This window comes from Alligator mississippiensis, chromosome 1, assembly GCF_030867095.1.
Source record: "Alligator mississippiensis isolate rAllMis1 chromosome 1, rAllMis1, whole genome shotgun sequence".
In the NCBI taxonomy this organism is placed as follows: Eukaryota; Metazoa; Chordata; order Crocodylia; family Alligatoridae; genus Alligator; species Alligator mississippiensis.
In genome coordinates, this window is record NC_081824.1 from 345,538,420 (window position 1) to 345,557,644 (window position 19,225).

The 19,225-nt window shown below is 40.7% G+C and overlaps 1 protein-coding gene across 1 annotated transcript in view; it reads left to right on the top strand.

Moving 5' to 3' along the window:
- Nucleotides 1–19,225, top strand: part of IL18R1 (interleukin 18 receptor 1) — a 38,565-nt gene that overhangs the window by 2,027 nt on the left and 17,313 nt on the right. Inside the window, exons 2-5 of the mRNA XM_019485036.1 lie at nt 4,405–4,486; nt 6,104–6,344; nt 13,354–13,525; nt 18,023–18,176. Of these exons, the coding sequence (XP_019340581.1) occupies nt 4,429–4,486; nt 6,104–6,344; nt 13,354–13,525; nt 18,023–18,176 (625 nt within the window). The 5' untranslated portion in view covers nt 4,405–4,428. The remainder of the gene's footprint in view (nt 1–4,404; nt 4,487–6,103; nt 6,345–13,353; nt 13,526–18,022; nt 18,177–19,225) is intronic.

Here is a 19,225-nt window from a genome sequence, read left to right on the forward strand (position 1 = left end):
ACTCAGAATGAAATAAAGTGAGACTGTTTTAAAAATAACTTGCCATTGCTTTCTGAAAGTCATTACTACTACTTCTCCTTTGAAGGAAACACTTTTTATAGAACATGTTTCAGAATCAGTTGTCTTCCAGTTTTTATTTTCCTGAGCATGAAACTGAAAAACATAGCATCTGAGATACATTTTCTGCAATAAAACGTGGTGGGAGTGGAAGTATTCCTAAGAAAAAACTTAAATGTAAAGTTTGACATGTAAGTTCTTTGTCTTACCTACAAACTCAAAACACTAATCATGAGTCTAGATATTATGAAGTACTTTGTCTTTGTTAACTGCCTTTAGCTGTTATTTTTCCCCATTTCAAAGACTTGTGTGAATTAAGAATGGAAACTTAAAATGTGACATAAAAAGGAACTTAAATAAGCACCCCTCCCCCCCGAAACTCCCCTTCAATTCCCACTTCCTAACCTTTGCTACTTAAAGAATGGAAAAGAAAATTAGTTTAAATAAAATAGATATTAAATGGCCTTCCTTTTCTCTGCTCCTGATCATACATTGGAAGTTTTCTCTAGCCATGCTCATATGATCAGCCAACAAAGAATAGTTTCAAAACCTAATGATCAAGTTTGAATGTCAAACCTTATGTCACTATGTCTATGATTTGGTTTTGCTTTTTTCTTTTTTTTTCCTCTTACCCTTTTAGGACAACTGAGATTTTGTGGGCAGGCGGGCAGGGGTGAGAAGAATGAAAATTATGGTTCAAAGTAAACTCAATGAATTAATACATACACAGACCTTCCATCAATTATTATATATAATTGTGAATCTTTAGTCAAAATACCTAATAAAGAATAGGCCATTAGCATTGTAACACCTTTTTTTAGGTGTTTTTGCAAACTAAAAAAAAAAAGTGTCATGCCAACCTGAAACACTTCTTTTGCAACTACTGAACAAACTGTTTTGTTTCATTTTTGACTTATTAACCTTTTCAACTATACATTTTGAGGGCATTTCTCCAGTTTGGAACTTCACATAAATAGCCAAATTCACCCTTAAAGTTAAGACCGCAAACAGGGGTCTTAACTTTATTAGGATAAGGGATGTTTTCCAAGAGTTATTATTTTCTGGCTGAAATCAAAATCTGTTTTCTTTACCCTTTTTTTTTCTTTTAACTTAGGTTAGTTTTTAAACAAAAAATCTTGAGACAAGGTTTTATTTAGAAAGATTCAAAATGAAACATCTTGGCATTCCTGAAATGAAACATTTTATTATGAAAATGTTGAAAAAACAAAGGTTGACATTCTCAAAATAACTGCACTTCCCATTGTTTTCAGCTGAAGCTATTTAGTAAGCCAACTTCATGAATAAATTTTGACTTTCCAGAATTCTTGTTTTTAGCTAATTTTTCTTTCATTTAAACATACAGCTGTTTCTAATTATAAATAAGCTTTGATTTTTAACGAATTGTTGGCCACTTCAAATATCTTCCATCTTCCATAGTGAACTTGACGTGAATTATTCAAGGAGGAACAAGTGTTTCCAGCACATCTGAAAAGCAGGTGTTTAAATGAGCATGCCTGGAGTTTTTTTCTTGGAAATAAAGGTGAATTTGGCTATTTATGTGAAGTTCCAAACTGGAGAAATGCCCTCAAAATGGATAGTTGACTTCAGAGCAGGAGGAGACGGAGACCCACTGGAGCAAAAGAAATTGTTTCCACTGAATTTCTGGGAGAGTAAAATAGAGGTCCCCTATGAATTGTAACTCACAAGCTTGTGAAGTCACTCTAGTCTAGATGCTGAGGAGGTGAAGCTGGCCTGTGGGTAACCTTAGCAATATAGAGTAGTAGGAAGGTGAAATATAGTGTTTCATTATTACTAGAATATTTTACATAAGAAAACATCCTTGTTCCATCCTTCTGAAGCAGAATCTAATCTAGGCTGCAGGGCTCAAAGATTCCTAAGGTAGGACCTAGGTAAAATTTATGTGCCTAACTTCAAATTTTTGATCCTTAAAACTGCTAAGTTCTTTTTACTTTATAGGCACTTAAATGTTGTGTATATCTCCCTTTAATTTAAAAAAATGTTTTCTGGGTGTCTAAAATTGTACTTGTCTGTATGCCCAGATTACTTCAGTTCAGCTGAGCAGCTTGACACTTGTTCATGCCTCAGCTGAGCTGGAATCTAGAAGTAGGCCCATCGTTTCCCCTGACTTTTCCATAGATTTTAAGCTAGTAGGCATTCTCAGGTGTTCCACACCTGTTGATTTGAGCTTTACACAAAATATGGCAGCAGATGGATCGCGGAACCAACATATAGGGGGAAAAAAAAGTTCAACTCTTTCCTCTCTGTTCCTTAAGTTCCTTCTTTCACCCCAACTTTTCCTACCTTCCAAGAAAGTGTCTTAACTACCAGCCTGTAGGCTGTGTTGGGTGAGGGGACACTCTCCACTACTCCTGTTGAAAACAATTCATGATTCGCTAAGTCAGGGAAGGAATATGAATTTGTACTCTGGTGGTTAGGACTCCTGTCCTTGGAGGAGGGAGGGTTCCGGATTCCAGTCCCTACTCTGAGACAGTGGCGACGTGTAGGGGATGCACGGGGGTGTATGTGCACCCACTGAGAGCGCTGGTGCACCTCCTGACCGTCCGTACTCCCCCCAGCTTGAGTGGAGCGGGGCTTGGCCAAGCCGGCCAGGCCAGACCAGGGTCACGCCCCCCCTCTCCGCTCAAGCGGGGAGGGGGAGGAAAAACCTCTGAAAGGTTTAGGTTTTGGGGTTTTTTTTAAGAGAAAGGGCCTAGATTTTTATCTTCTGGGCTCTAAAGTCTGAGTAGATGGACCGTTAAGTCTTGAAGAGGGTGGGATTTAATACACACCTAGTCTTCAACATTTCTCATTTGGCTAGCATACATGAGGCCCCACTCTTATGTGCTGGCTTTTGTGAGTCCCAGTCTGAACACCGAACTCTCCCCATGCATGCCATAGGGAGCCAAGATTCCTCAATGAAGGCTGTGGATTCCACTATAATGGGAACAAGACTTTCGAAGCTCAGCCCTAAGGTTTATTCATTCCTTTTTTTCGTTTCTTTTTTTCAATTTTGTAAATCTTTGTGGAGTGTTACAGTGGTAGCAAATTAAATGCTAAAATTGCAAAAAGTTGAGCTAGTAAATTGCGACAAAACCTAGTTAAAATTGACTGGAGAGCTGTGGGAAAAGCATGGACCATATTAATTGTATATGGATCACATTTATTTCATATGCAGACATATATTTGCAAGTGTTAGAGAGGGACTGTGTAAAAATGTGAAAATATGCATTAGTATTAAGACAGATCTTCATCTTAGATGATAGTACCTACTGCCATGGAAAGATTCAGTGAATATCCTTCACACTTGTTTAGTAATATATGACATGTTGTCTTTATGGTTATAATTGGCTATACAGGGTACAAAGCAGTGAACCCAGCCCTACAATAATTGTCATGGCTATCTGATTTGTGATATGAAACTTTATATGAAGAATACTGTAGACCACTAGTGTTCATTCCTTGCCAACAGATTTTTGTTTTAAAGTATAACTGCAAAGGCATCAAAAGTAAGGACAGCCTTAGTTCTTATTGCAATTGAGGTAACTCCCATTAACTTTAATGGTTAACTAATAGTTGTGTTTAGGCTATTATAGTACAGATAAGCTTCAAGTCTACATACACGCAGCATCACTAATGCTTGCATTCTACTAAGTTTGGATCCTTCTTTGGGTCATAATCTGGATCGTCTTCTTCATCTGCCTTCTCATCCTCTTCATCGTAATCCTCCTCATTTATGATGTGTAATAGCCTTAACATAACAATGATTTCCATATAGCCATATACCTTATATCTTCCTGGTAGTATTAAGTAATCAGCTTGCTAAAAAAAAAGAAATCAAATGCATAAAAATCAGATTCAGATGAAATGTATGTAACACCTAGCATTTTAGTAGGATAATTTTCATGGTTCAAGGTACAGATTTACAAACATCATGGTCCTGCAAAAAGCCCTCCTGCTCAATGTTAGGGATTTGCAAGACTAGTCCTGCAGCTATCCACTGAACCTTTTAGAAAGGAAATAGTATAGTTGTAAATTTCACATGAACTATAGAAGGAAGAAAGGGAAAACAGTTATTGTTTTCTTTATTTGAAATGAATCCTGCCAACAGAACTTCATGGTTGTGACCTCATGTATGTAATTTCTCTCTTATGATAAAAAAATGAGTAACTTTCCTTTTGGAAATCCCATCTTTAATTTCAGGCATTTGTAATATTGCTCATAGGCATTGATCAAGTTCAGTTTGTTGTGTGTGTGATGGATTGTGCATACGTGTTCTTCCCATGCTTTCAGTTACACTAAGAGTGTCTCACTTCCATTTTTTTCCAGAGACGTGACAAGTAACTCAAGAAAATGACTCTTGGAAATCTGCTGATTTTGTGCTTAATATTTCTTGATGGAGCTGCTACTGGTAAGCATAATGGGATCATTTTTACCTTATAACATGGCATAGTTTGCTATATATTTGATGTGCCAAAGTGTAAGAAGTTTCTGCTTCTGTGGACTGAAGGCCAAGAATCTATAGTATGTGTTCGGGATGAAGTAGAGCTGGGGCTGGTTATGTAGGTGATGCTTTCAGTGGGACAAAATTTAACCCTGAACCAGAAACTTCTGGGTAAAGTAACCTAATCTGAACAAGTGTGGCAATTTGGACCAATCTCTGAATCACAAATCTGTGGAAAGAAAGAAAAGAAGATGTACAGAGATTATGATGATGATATGATCTCGAAGCATAGATATATAGGTAGAGCAAGAGAAGGGAGTTAACTGTCCACCTCTGTTGCCTCTCTAGCTAATGTCATTTTGTCATTGTACCAGTTTGTACCATCAACTGTGGTGATGCTGGTAGAATATCACTGCATTGGTTTTACGTAATTCCTCTTTAAAAATATAACAGACACTGGCTGCATCTACACAAGATGCTGACTGTGAAGTAGCCCGATACTACTACACAGTAGTGTTGTGTAGTGCACTGCTATTGCACAGTAGTATTAGGCTACTGTGCAGTAGTATTACTAAAAAGGCATTCACTGGCGCTACTGTGTAGTAACTCAGGTTACTGCACATTTATTTAGTACTTATTTTTACAAGTTCTAAATAAATGCTCAGTAATTACTGTGCAGTAGTGTCTCGTGTAGATGCGACCACTTGGACTGCAAGCCTTTTTGTATAGGAACAGTACTTGGTTTCTCTGCTACATTGCATTTTCGCCACATACAATAGTATGTTTAGAGAAATCAATAATAAAAATGGGTTTTGATATTAAACTTTGCTGATATGATTTTGACCATACAGAAAATTCTGAATGTGTGAGTCTTCAAGAAATCCAGCTATTTAATTGTTTTCAGTTATATAGGAGACCAGGAAACAGGGTCTAGCAAACATGTCGATTATAGAAGCCCAGTTTTTCTGATGACTGAACTGTTATCCAACATGGCAGTGTTGAGAAGCACTTATTCTTCAAGCAGTCACTTGTGGCCAGGGGAGTTTCCTCTATCAAAGATCAAGGCCAGATTCTGCTACCCTTACTTGCTTGGAGTAGTACCTTTGGGCCTGATCCAAAGCAATTACAGTCAATTTCCATCGACTTCAGTGGGCTTTGAATTTTATCCTTATTCTGTAAGTGACTTCATTAAAACCAAATAAGGCTAAAAAAAAGCACACCAAAGATCTATCCTACCTGAGTAATACAGAATTGAGCCCTTACAGGAAATTTCTTAGGAAAATTCCCATTTCCATTAGCCAGTAAGAGTTTGAACAACATGAAGTCAAGAGTAAGGAGAAAATAAGGACTGGACATCTGGAATTGATTCCAGACAGGGCCATGCTGTCCCCTGTTAGACAAGCTATTGGGTTTGCTAAAAGAAAGTTAATTTAAAAAAAAATACCAGTGAGCAGAGTGCAGCACATCAGACATGTAAAAGACTGTATTATAAGAAACAGGCTCTCTAGTATCATTATCTGAAATAAGTTTTGGCTTCCTATCTGTTTTACTTTCTTTTCTTTCTACCTTCTTTTTTTGGTGAAGGAGACCTGTGTCCCTTTCGTCGCTCCATTGATGTAATCGAGGGGGAATATTTTTTCCTTTGCTCCCCCGGATCAGAACAAGATACTTTTCAAAATGAAAGCTACATGGGAAACTGGTACAAAAAAAATGAAGAAAATGTCACTCTGATACAGGAAACATCCAGAATTGTATCAAATGGGAGTATTCTGGAGTTTTGGCCAGCTGAGCTCAGTGACTCTGGGATTTACTCATACAAACTTAGGTGGGTACCTAGACCAGGGGATGATGTTAGGTCTTTGCTATTGCATAAAAATCAGACCCAATTCATTATCTTGTATCTTGTGTAGTTACTTTCCTCTGTACTGAATGCAGAAAAAAAATCTACACTTGTGGAATCATTTTGCACTCATTTTATATAAATGTAAATGATTACATAGGGTGCTAGGTTGGGCCGTAATGAATTTCAGGGAGAAATAGTCACTCAAAATTTAAGCAAAATTTTTGATAAAGGAGACTAATACTCTTTTTGATAAAGGAGAAAAATGTCATCATTCAGCTTTGTTTTTTTATGCAAAGCTTTCCATAACTGGAGCTTTTAAAAACAAAAATGAAATGATTAGATTTGATTTCTTGCTACATATACTCTTTTACCTCCAAATAACTTTTAGAAAGTTATGACTAAAATGGAAAAGTAGAATTGGAGCACTCTTAATTGTGGTATTGTTCATTAGGGCAGGAGGAAGGAATGGTTTAATAAGAATTATATAACACTCTAAAAAGATGGAGATATTTGTCTTATAACTAATTGTTGCTGAAAGTACATTGTACTGCAAATCAAAAGCAAAACTAATCATCATGCATCTTAATTGGATATTGTACATGCAATGGTTTGTGCTTTTATTACTGGAAAATTTAGCAAGCAGGTAAGGGTCTTTACAAGTAATAGTACAGGTTAGGTGTGTGACTACAGCTAGTTAGCAATGAAGAATACAATGCCCATTTTTCCAGGAACAGGGTGTATCTGCATGTGCAATTAATGTGAAACAATAAACTCTGGAGTTTATTGTTCCCTGTCAGTGGGTGTGATGTGTCTTGTTCCTGTTTCCAGAAGCCACTGCCCGCTTGCTTATACTTGCCTGCCACCCCTTGATGGAAATAAATGAAGGGAAGCTGTATGATGAAACAAAAGGGAATGGCATCTAGGCAAAAGGATTACATCCTATTCACAGGGCTTTGCTTCCCCTACACCTTGCCCTTACCAGACCTGCCGGGTGGACCTCCGACCTTTCAACAATATCCAAGTCACTTGAATGGTGTCTTAGCCAGTCACTCAAATATGCCTTGGGCTTTCCCCTGCCCTGAGGTCTTCAGGGCACATTCATTCTGGCTACTCTCTGTTGTTGTTGATGTAGGCCCTCAATCAAATCCAGAACAGGGCCCTCTTTATTTAGGGCTGCTTATCACAAGGGGCCTCATCAATTACTTCACCCCTAGATCCCCTCAACCTAGAGATACTTTCTCAATCCATTCAGTTTCCTTCGTGAGACCTATCAATTTGTCCATCTCGCCCTTGGCCATAGCATGCTTGTGACTTCCCAGGTGGTATCTTTCTGACTGGCAACTCCTATCACCAGCCCATCGGTTCAATACTTAGGTCTCTCAAAGCAACCCTAGCAGACACTGCCTGCTTGCAGAGGCTTACCCCATGTCTCAAGCTGGACACCATTGGGTTGCTTGGTTGGCCTTCTTCTGCTGGCTATTCAGTGTATTCAAATCCTGAGATTTGTCCTGGGCTCAGACCAGGTCTGTATGGCTCCCAGTCTCCTCTGTGCCTCACCACAAACAGGTACTGATCACTTCCTTGGAGCCAGTGCTTTCCCCTCTCTGGGTGTATGGGCTGGAGCACTCCCACATTTGAGTCCATTGGACCTCTAGGGGGCCAGTCGCATCCATCTCCCTGGCCATGTGGGGAAACTGTAGCTGTGGATCCTCAGAAGCTGGGACTTGCCATCACTTACGGGTTTACTCCCAGTCATGCTGACTGATGGCAGTGGAGACTCAGTATGACCCTAGGCTGAGTTGGGTGGGGATCTGTCTGTACCCAGGAGCCTGCTTGTCCCTGGTGGTGGGGATGTCCGCCACCCCCAGGTTTGCAGGGATGAGTTCACCGGTGATGGTGGCATTCCAGCGTGACTCCCGAGTAACTGAAGCAGTGGCTCTGGTTGCACCCAGGCTCCTGCTTGTAGCAGGGGCTGAGGTGTGGCTTCTGGGCATGCCATTTGAACATGCATCCAGAAGCACAGCACATTGAGATGGGTCAGAGCAGCTCCAGCTGGCAAGGGGCCTGGGGAGTCATCCTGTCAGGCCAGAGCTGCTCCCCCTGGCTCAGCATCTTGTGGAGGGGTGGCTGGAGCATGAGGGTGCTTCAGTGCAGGGCTAGCTAGCAGGCAGCCCCTGCACTGAAGCACTCTCGTGCCCCAGCCAGCCAGGGCAGCATCTACATGTGCACTGCGTTGGAGTTTTTCATTTTGCAGCAGGATAGCACTTGTATTTACAAGTACTATCCTGCTGCAGAGTAAATTAGTTTACTGCAGCCTAATAGGGGCACACTTGTAGATGCTGAGATGTTTATGGTGCAGCTAATTAGTGTAGATGCACTCGCACAGTGGACTACATTTTCATGCACTACAGTTTTACATATGAATTTATTTGAAAGTGGGAAACTTCAGGTGTATTTTGTATCATTATCGTCATCATACATGAAATTTATTTCTGTATATATTATTTATACAAAGATCCCAAAATTGCAGAAAAATGATCTATAGTATGTCTCCATCTGTCTTTAAGTGAATTTAATCCTTGTGATAGGCTTCTGTTTATATGCAGAACAGATATAAAAAGCAAAGCATCAGTGAAAAAATTGCTAACATTACTCCAGCAATGCATATCAAACCTGATCTCGAGGGACTACCTCAGTAGGATATTACGGGCAATGCTGAATCCCAAACTTGTCCAAGTGCTCAAAAGTGGATTTAGGAAACTACTTACCTGCCAGTTAGTCACATGAAAGTTACATGGGATCTGGCACTTTGTGATAATTCTTGGTGAATATTCTGGCAAATGAGTTTACTGGAGGAAATCTTCCAAAATCAATTAATTTAAAGCAAACATTGCAGAATATTTGCAAGAAGCATTTTTCTAGACAAATAGTAACGATGGATAGATATAATAATTTAATCCATTTTGTTTTAAGATGAGGTGTTCAGGATAGCTCCATGTTTCCTTTTCTCAAATATCCACATTTTAAAATCTAATCTTTCATTTTTAGTTTATATTTAAATGTATTTCACATATGCACTTAAAATATTATAGACATGGTTTTCAAAAATGTAGTTAATGATTTTAATACAGTATTGATTACAGGTATTGAGATTCTTTTTTAAAAACATTGATATTGACAATGTTTGAAATAAATTTAGAGAAAAGTTCTTTTTATTCTTTGCTTGAAAAATTTTCATCAGCTGCACTGGACAATAAGAAAAAAGTAGTAAATGAGAAATGTCAGATCATTTATTCGTGTTGCATTAGTTAGTTCATGTGACCCTAAAGAAGAATCAGATTTCCCTGATCTACTATACTTTAACAGTAAATCATAGAGTTCAATGAGGAAAAATAATTAAGGATTATAATTCAATTTAATTACTGAAATAACCAGATATAATTTGGATTTTTATTTTAGTACAAGATTGTGTGTATTTTCTTGAAAAGAAGAGATTTTTTTGGAGATTTGAAGGGTGGTTTGACAAGTAGAATATGTTTATCATGTCTTCGCCAGGTTTTGGCGGTGTTAATGTGGTTTTGCAGAGGGTATATAGCATTTTCTGTGGTTTTCAGAGAAAATCAGGTCAACTGATCTCTCCAACAATAGTGCCCTTGAAATGAAAGTAGTGGTCAGTGGATTTTAAGTTATTAGGACAAGTGGAAGATATAGAGGGACATTAAACTGCATTAAACATTAAAGGGATACTATTAAGGTTTTCATTTGCTAAGACCTATGCCTGTATTTAGCTTTTTGAATGTGTGTAACCTTACTAAGGTTAATGGGACTACAGAAACATTTAGAGGTTAAGCACATACCTAGGTGCTTCAAGGGTAGAACACTCAGGCATTTTGTAGCATCTGCTGTAAGATAGAAATACAGAGCTAAGATCTGACTTTTATACTAAAACACGTGGCAGATGATTTATAATTTTTTATATATTAAATAATTGTAGTAAATCTCAATGATTGTTTAAATCATTTTTCACTCGACAATATGCTGTGTTGAGTCAAGGCTGAGGGGGAGTTAGTCAGTTAGTAGTTTTGTAGATTCATGTTCCCTACAATGTACAGCTAAAGAACCTCACGAAGTGAAACTCAAGAAAGATAAAACCTTACAGATTAAAAGAGAAAATGATGTAATTTTAATGCACGTGTGTTGAAAATCTTTTCTGTTGTAGGCTTATCTATAAGTGATATCAGTCAAATCCAGATCTAGTGTAAATATGACTGATTCTGTCATCTTTAGTAGAGCTGAACCTGCTTTTAAACCAGACCTAAATTTGGCCAGGGTTTCAGTATTTTGTACAGTTTTCAGTGAAGTTTCTTCATAACCTGTGTCATCATAAATAGTGATTCCCCTTGTAATGCTGAGGAATGCATGCTTGAGGAGAAGAAGGAAGTATGACCGTGTGATTAAGGAACTTGGCAAGGACTCAAGGAATGGGAATCCCATACCTTGCTGCAGGTTACCTGTGTGATTTTGGACAAATCAGTCAATCTTTCGATCTCCTAAAATGTAGATAATACTTTCCTACTTTACTATACTTTCAGGTTTAATTTGGAGGGGCTCAGATGTAAAGGTGGATGGCTTCCATACACATATATACTGTATTTTCTTGCATATAAGATGAGCTTGAACATAAGATGGCTTCCTAATATTTAAATTCTATATATGGAAAATTTAGAAATTTTTATAATTTTCCAGGTATAGAATCAGGATTCTGATTTTGCCTTGAATTTGCATTGAATGTGTCCCCCTCCCACTGCTACAGCAGGAAAAATAAATCTGGAGGGGGGGGGTCAAGTAGCCTTTTTGCTTTCTGCTCCCCCCATTTCAACTTGTTCTCCCCTGCAGCCTCCTCCCTTCCCCCTTCCTGCTTTCCCTGAGCACATGGAAGCGAGGGGCAAATTTGAAAACACTGGCCTTGAAATTAGCATATACATAGACTTTATTCATCCAGAATTGATGCATTTTACCTTTTTCAGAAACTGCTGCAAGTTTTAGCACAGGTACTACTTAAACACACTTTTAAGCAGCACCTCTGTACATATTTAAGCAGCACTTCTGTATCTACTTGTATATAGTACAAACTTTATTTTTGTTTGTTTTTTAAGGGATTTTTGTCATGTCCCAGGTCAAATTAGCCAGATCAGGTCCAAATCCATTTGAATTATTCAAGAACCATATGTTCATATTATAAACTGTGCATGATATTAGTCCAAAGCCAAAAGGATGGTGATTTACCATATAGTTCATTGGTCTGGGCCCCATTAGACACAATGGCATCTCAGGCCATAGTGACCCCACAGCTCAGCACTGCTCAGGATGTGTGTATATTCCAGATAACCTCCAAAAGGATCCATGTGCTAACTAGCCTCTCACTTGTGACTGAAACTGGGTGTTCTTGTCATGAGTCCTGGGATCCTCCAAAAATGTATATGCAGATGAGGTGCAGGGCAACTTGGTCTGGCTCCATCTCATGGAGGGGGAGGCCACACTAATTGTATGTAACAGACTGAGGGAGGGAGTGACAGAGGGATTCTGGGTGAATTATTTGGGGCCCTATTTGGTGATGTTTACCAGACATTTAAGGCTGATGAAGAAACAGGAATAATTGGAAATGGGAAAGAAAGGCACAGCACAGCTGTGGGAGTGAAGAGGAAGTTTACATCTATTCAGTGTAGTGGCTCCCAATGATTTTAAACATTACAGTTGGCACTGAGGGGTACTGTGCCCAGTGGGCACTACCATGTATCTTATTCAGAGAGGCTGCCCTAACCTTTGTGGTAGGTTTCCATCAGTATGTTTGCCCAGTATGGGACAGGTGTTTTATAGTCATGCTCAGTATTGGCTGCATTTAATCAACTGCATAGTTGATTTCCATAATGGAGCACACTCTGCTTTTGGCAGTATTTTAATGGTAGACAGTGTATTCAATGAATGTATTTCCTTGTATGCAAAGGGCTTTTCCCATCAGGCTGATTGGGGGGAAAACTTTGTTTTATATGAAAGTAAATATGGTATATTCATTTCATCCAGTGCTGCTTGGTAAGTGGAATGGCACCTTAAAACAGAGATGTCAGCTGTTGTTCTGTTTTTTTACCTCTTTGCCCTTTCAGCATCTTCCAGGCAGTGATTCCATGATTTGTTTTAGGTGGGGATTTCCTATTCAAACAATTCCTTTTCATTCTATGAGCAACAGGAAGGACAAACGTTATTTGACAAAGACATCTGTGGTCACTGGGAGTGGCTGAATACTCAGCACTTTGAGAAAAATAGGCCACTTGTTTAGGTGTCTAAAGAGAACTTTATTTTAGACCATGGTTTTCTGAAAACATGCTCTGTGGCTTTCAGTGAAATGCCTTTTCTCTAATGCTTTGGCTGATACTCCCTTTGCCTGATACTGTACCAACTTATTATCTGTGTCTCTGAGGAAACAAGGTGACTTTCTTTACAGAAGTGTGTGACTGAATAATGACTGAATTATCTGCATAATAGCAAAGAATGAGTGATATGAGACTGTACCTGCAAAGCTAATTCATGGAAATAACGTAAAAATTGTTTTGTGATGTATTCAGTCAGCTTTGGTGTCATTATATTAAACCTCAACAAATTAGATGGACAAATCAATACAGTCACTCGCTGGTCTGATTTTAAATCTCTTGAACAGTATTATACTAATTGGTAGGTACATGTGTCACCACAAACTGTTAAGCTGTTATCAATAATTATGTAACTGAATGATTTAGATAGGGTGAACTGTCACTTAGCCTGGAGACTTAAAGAAAATAATTCCTATTTTGTATAGGGAAGTAATGAAAGGGGAATTGAATAGGGAGAAATATACATTTTTTCCTAAGGGTTATTTGACCAAACTTTAAAAACAAATAATTGTATAATTACTACCATACACATCTTAAATGTCTAAATCATATTTTTTACTCCATAGTAATGGAAACCACAGTGTCACAGAGTGGACCTTGAATGTGCTCAAAAGGAACAAAAACAGTTGTTTTAACCAAAATCATTTACACATGGAGACTCGAAGTGCTGGAAGTGGTTACTCATTGAAATGCAATACAGTGACCCGTAATACAGGTGGCAATGTAACGTGGTACAAGGTAATTATTGTTGAAAAAAATGTTGCTTATATTAGTAGTAACAGAATTGAGACTTTAGGTGTTCAACAGAAGCCAAACGTTTAGTAGATTAGGTCAATTAAATACTTTGTAGCAAAGAAGGGGTTTATATTTTGTTGAGTGGTGCCAAGGTGTAAATGAAAACAACCCTTTTCCCACCCCAGCTCCTAATGGGTATCTGCTACATGATAAAAAATCTACATGTTGCTGCTTCTCCCATGAGTATCTGTAAAATTGAAAGCGTTGCTGTGTGTGTCCTGGGCATGCACTAAAAAGTGGTTTCATGCAGAGGTCTATGTGGAGCAGGACTGCCTTTAATCAACTGCAGAGAGTGTGTTTTCACAGTGGTCACTTAGTGCTGTCTGACACTGTAAATGTGCCCTCAGACACGCAAGAAAATCCACCCATCTGCCTACACAGATTTGGTAGATGAGATGAGCCAGCAACTGGAGTTGCTTGTGATGGTGTGGGAATAGGAAAGAGTTTGAGGTGATTGCCTAGCTGTGGACATTTGTTTCCCCAGGGACAAATAGCAGCAGTACACCTTGTGCCTCTGCTACTTGTCCCCAGGGAATGCCCGTGCCATGTGCTCCCTGGTGCAGCAAGTTACCCTGCGTGGGGTAGGGGAGGCTGTGGCTAGCAACTGTGCTGTCCCCAGCAGCCTCACCTGGGGTTCTGGGGTCTTTGGGGAGCTGCAGCCATGGCAGGAGGGCTGGCAGATGGAATGTGACTCCAGCTCGCCAGTCTCTGGTTTTGGGTGGCACGTGCTGTTGCCATGTGCACTGTGGCACTTTTTTTGGCATAGATTTTTTTCGCCCCTCTATTTCCCAGGGTCAAAATAACACCCCTGTGCTGCAAGGTAGCAACGTGGGGAATGCCTGCATGTGCACGGTGTGGCACCACAGATGGGTCTGCAGCACCACATATTGCATATCAGTGCTCTTCTGGACATGGCCAAGAGATCTTGACACTAAAATGGGTGCAAAAGGACTCGTCTGATGGTGGTAATATGCTTATTCAGTAACTGGCAACTGGAAGTTTTGGTCTTTCAGAACATTTATCATATTAGAGGTATAAAATGAGTACTCATAAGTGAACCACAGGTCTCCTCTATACTATAAATTCCACCAAAACACTTATAGTACAGTTGTAATTAGTTTATTGTATTGTGTGATTGGACTTGGACAGACTTTGGACATGGTTCCTTTCATTTTCTCTTCCTATTGGGTTAACCCAACTTTCCCCATTTCCCATCTATTTGGGTCAGGAATGTCCCACGCTCATTTAGGAGCACGTGAATTTCCATACCAGGTAGGATGCTAGAACACTTGGGCCACTCATCCAGTCTTTAACCAGGGCTAATACCAAAGGAAGGTGGAAGAAACCCTGGAGTAGTTATCAGTTAATGTGTTCCAATTTCCTTCTAACCAGAACTGGTTGGAGGTTGCTATGTGCTCTGAAGCATGAGGATTTATCTCCTCCTAAATTTGGTGTGTGCATTTTTATTACAGAAATATTCTTATTATTTATCTAAGTAACCCATTGTTTCGTTTTATTTCATTTGCAGCTGAATTCAAACATATGTCCTGGCATTGATTTCTGCAAGTAGAGTGTTCACTGTATGGGAACAGTATTTCCTTTCAGCAGTTTTATATGTGCTACCTTCAACTTTAATGGAAATACCTCTTTGTGCTTGTGTCACAGGGCACTAAAATGCTTGCTCCTTTAAGAGCAGAAACTGCCTAGGGAAAGGGCCCTAGGAGCCAGGCAGAAAACCTACACCTAGGTTACTATGGCAGCAGGCTAACAAGGGAATTAGCCTGCACCTGCACCCAATCAGCTGACTGGAAGAAGGCAGGGCCCTGGGCAAATATAAACCCCAGAGCTGAGGCCAGCAGCAGTTAGTTCTCTGGCAGCAGCCAGGAGTAGGAGCCTGCAGAGAAGAATTTCCCAGAGATGCTGTGGCTGCCTATAGGGCTAATGGGGCTCCAGGAGCTCACTAGGTAGCCTGGCCTACAAGGCACTTAGTGCTGGGAGGAAGTTTGACTCTTTTAAAGGTACAGAGCGCACCCTGAACTGCTTGTATTATGTTATAGCCCAGGGGCTCATATTTTGTTTGCTGTTTATAAACTGGTGGACCGGACTGAGGCTTTTGGGGAGGAGGAGGCCTCATTGGGGCCACACTATGGTGTGGAGATTCCAGCGCCAGTGGGTGCAGCGCCAGGGGGTGCCGAGTCAAAAGGGCGACAGGGAGCCCAGCGCCAATGTGGGCTCTGGGACAGGGCTGCGGGGAGACCAGCCACGCATTTAGCCGATAAGGCTGAGGGTGTCCCGTGAGGCATCCATTATGAGCAGGACCCAAAAGGGGTCTAAGAACCCACAGGGTTCAGTGGGGTCCATCCGGATCGTGTCCAAACACAAACACGAAGGCAGCCTCCCTATTTATTATAAATTACCAGCAAAATGTGGCAGGCGAAAAAAAGGTTGTCGGTTGGGCAGGATTGGCATGGTCATGGAGCCCTAGGGGCATCATGGCCATCCCTGGGGACCCCACACTGTGACAGTTTGTAAATTGAAAGAAGTTATTGCTCTTTGCCTTATCTATCTTCTATATAGCATTCATTTGTAATATACTAGTCTAATATGGCAAGTGTTCTACCATGTAGATATATTTTTTACAGCATTAAAACCATTTTAATAATGGCTTCAACTATTACGAAAAAAAAGTAAAGGGCATGTTTTCTACTGTAAAAGCTGAAAGTGGCTTTGAAATTTTGAAAATATTCACCGTCTCTGGCCCTGGTCTTTTACTTTTTTTTTAACTTGCTGTACTTCCAAGAGTACCCAAATCATGTACCTTTGCACAAATTCAAGCAGAGGAGAAGATGAAATACACAAGTGGACACCATGGGGGAAAAAAAACACCCTTAGTTATGGATTGGCTAAACCTGTAGTTAGGGCTTTGGAGAATCAAGTCACCTATTTTGCTGCCTGACTTTAGGCAGTTGTTTTTCTTTTCTTTGCTTTTATTTTTCCTAAACTGGTCACATTTTTCTAATGTGTGATCCCAAATCTGGTGCCTGACTCCTACAACCCAGTGCTCAATTGGGCACTTAATCTATGCAGCTAAAGTAGGTCTAGCTATTAAGTAGAACAGTCAAAGATGTATCTGGTATCTGTAAATCAATGATGGTGGATGTCAGGGAGAGTAATGAACAGAGTATAGATATAAAGTAGGGTATATATATATAGATATTTACTCTTCCTCTAAAGCAATGGAGACTGGTGTTTTTAGTAGGTGTGCCACTAATTAGCCTCACATCCTCCTTGATAGCCACTCTGATCCACTTTCACTGTCCAGTCTCTTGCTCTGCTTTCTGCTCCCTATCCTGTCTGCTGCTTTGCTGCCTATCCCATCCTGATCTACCATGTGCCCTACTCAAAATCATTCACTCTTGCCACTGCTGGGGACCAGATACTGGGCTAGATGGATCATTGATCTGACCCACTAGGACACTTTTTATGTTCTTTGGTCCCCTGCTATTCTCAGTTCTTGCATAGTGTGCACTATTTAAATGTCCAGATGTACTCTATAGACGCCCATGTTTGAAAATTGGATTTTTGCTTAGAGGTGCACTGATACATTGGTCCGATATTGGATTGGCACTTATGTAAAGAAAATTGACTATATCGGTAATTGGCCTGAAGTGGCTGATAATTTAGCCTATGAATGCTCATGTGGGCCGGGGGAGGGGCAGATCGACGCCCCCCGCAGTGAGGGAGGGAGCAGGGCTTGGACTAGGGTAGGAGCTGCCCAGGTGGGGTGGGGCAGAATAAGCTACGGGGCATGGAGGGGTGAGGCTCTCATCGCTGTGTGCTGCTCATCCGGTGGCCTGTCCCCCTGCTGCTCCCACTGCTTCTCCCCAGCCCACAGCTGCAGCCTGCCCTGCCCCACCCCATGCAGATCTGGGGGGCGTATGCCCCACCCCCCATGCCTTCCCAGACAACTGGTGGGAGCAGCGGCAGGAGCCACTGGATGAGCCATGCACAGCAGTGGGAGCCGCCCTCCCTGTGCCCCCTAGACAAGCTGCGGCTCCATCTCATGCCTGCCCCACCCTGGCTGGGCAGTGCCTACCCCAGCCCCACTCCCCCACCCTCACTGTGGGGGGCATTGATTTGCGCCCCCCCCTCCACGTTCCTTCCCTCCCCCTCCCCTTTCACCACAACTGAACTGAACTCAGCTATATCGGAAATCCAATATTGGTATTGGCCAGTATGCCTCCTTAAAAATTGGTTATCAGTATCGGCCCCCAAAATGTCTATCGGTGCACCCCTACTTTTGTTTTTGTCAGCCACCTAGGAGCTTCCTCCTCCTCCTCCTCCCCAAAACTTTTGTTTTTAAGATAACGTTGATCTTTCTTGAAGATTTTAGTGTGTGCTTGGCATGAAAAAATATTATAATGTTCTTTATTGATGCAGAACTGTAGCTTCCATACACTTACAACAGAGGGAGAATTGAATTTTAATACCTTAAGACTTAGTGACTCTGGAATTTACACCTGTAGAATTTTGATTACTCATGAGGGAAAGGTATTCTACACAACAAGTACAACAAATCTGAAAGTAAAAAAAGGTAAGACTATTTTTGAAAATTCCGGTGCCCATAAAATTAAATTTGTTATCCCTCCTCCCCATCCCTGATTAAAGGGGATGCTTCTGTTTCACGTTCATTTACTGACGGTTACTAAAAAGGAGAGGATTTGGGTCTGTATCCCTTATCTATAGATAACTTTAGCTTGTGCATGTAATGTGACCAATTCAGATTAGGATTATTCCATGATCGTACCACAAGATGTGCAAAACAGTTTAGGGATCCTGGCTCTGACTATGGGCAGATACTATATTTGTAGCACTATATACACCTTTGTAGTGCTACAAAAAGGGGTATAAAGATATACATCCTACCTGTAGCACTACAAAAAAGGTGGAAGCACTACAAAAATGGGAAGAATACTATGGAAATATTCCCGGATGAAACAGGAAGATAGCTCTTCTGCTACATTTTATAGCACTACCATAGAACATGTCTACATGTGCCCCTATTGCGCTGTTGTTACTGCACCATCATTTAGTACTTCCTTTAGGACATGTAGTGCTAAAGGAGTGGGGAGGGAGGAAGAGTGGCTGGTTCAGCGATTGCCTACTGGGGACAGAGCTGCAGCCATGTGGGGACCAGGAACTGCATTCCTGTTTGCTGCCGCAGCACTGATATCCACCAAGCACTGTTAGCGATTAGCTGTATGCTAATCACTGACATCCTGCCTGGTGGTCCCTTTCCATGGTGGAGAAGAGGTTAGGTTGTCAGTGCTTGAGCTCACTGACAGGCTGCCCTCCAAAGGGCTGCAGGGAGTGGGAGGAGAGAGAAGCAACTCCCTTTTGCCCGTGCCTGGAGAGCACCACTTTGTAGTGATTTAGTATGAAAGTATGTATAGAATTGTAGTGTTTTTGTATTTGTAACACTGCAATGTGTTACAAATGCACATCTGTCTGTGGCGTCAGTCATCTAGTGTTTAAAGCACTTAGCTAGGGGTGAGAGTGGGTGCATGGCCCTCCTCCTTGGATCTCTTTACTTCCCAAACTGTTGATGCCTTCTGCAGTACATTGGACATTGAATAAAAAGAC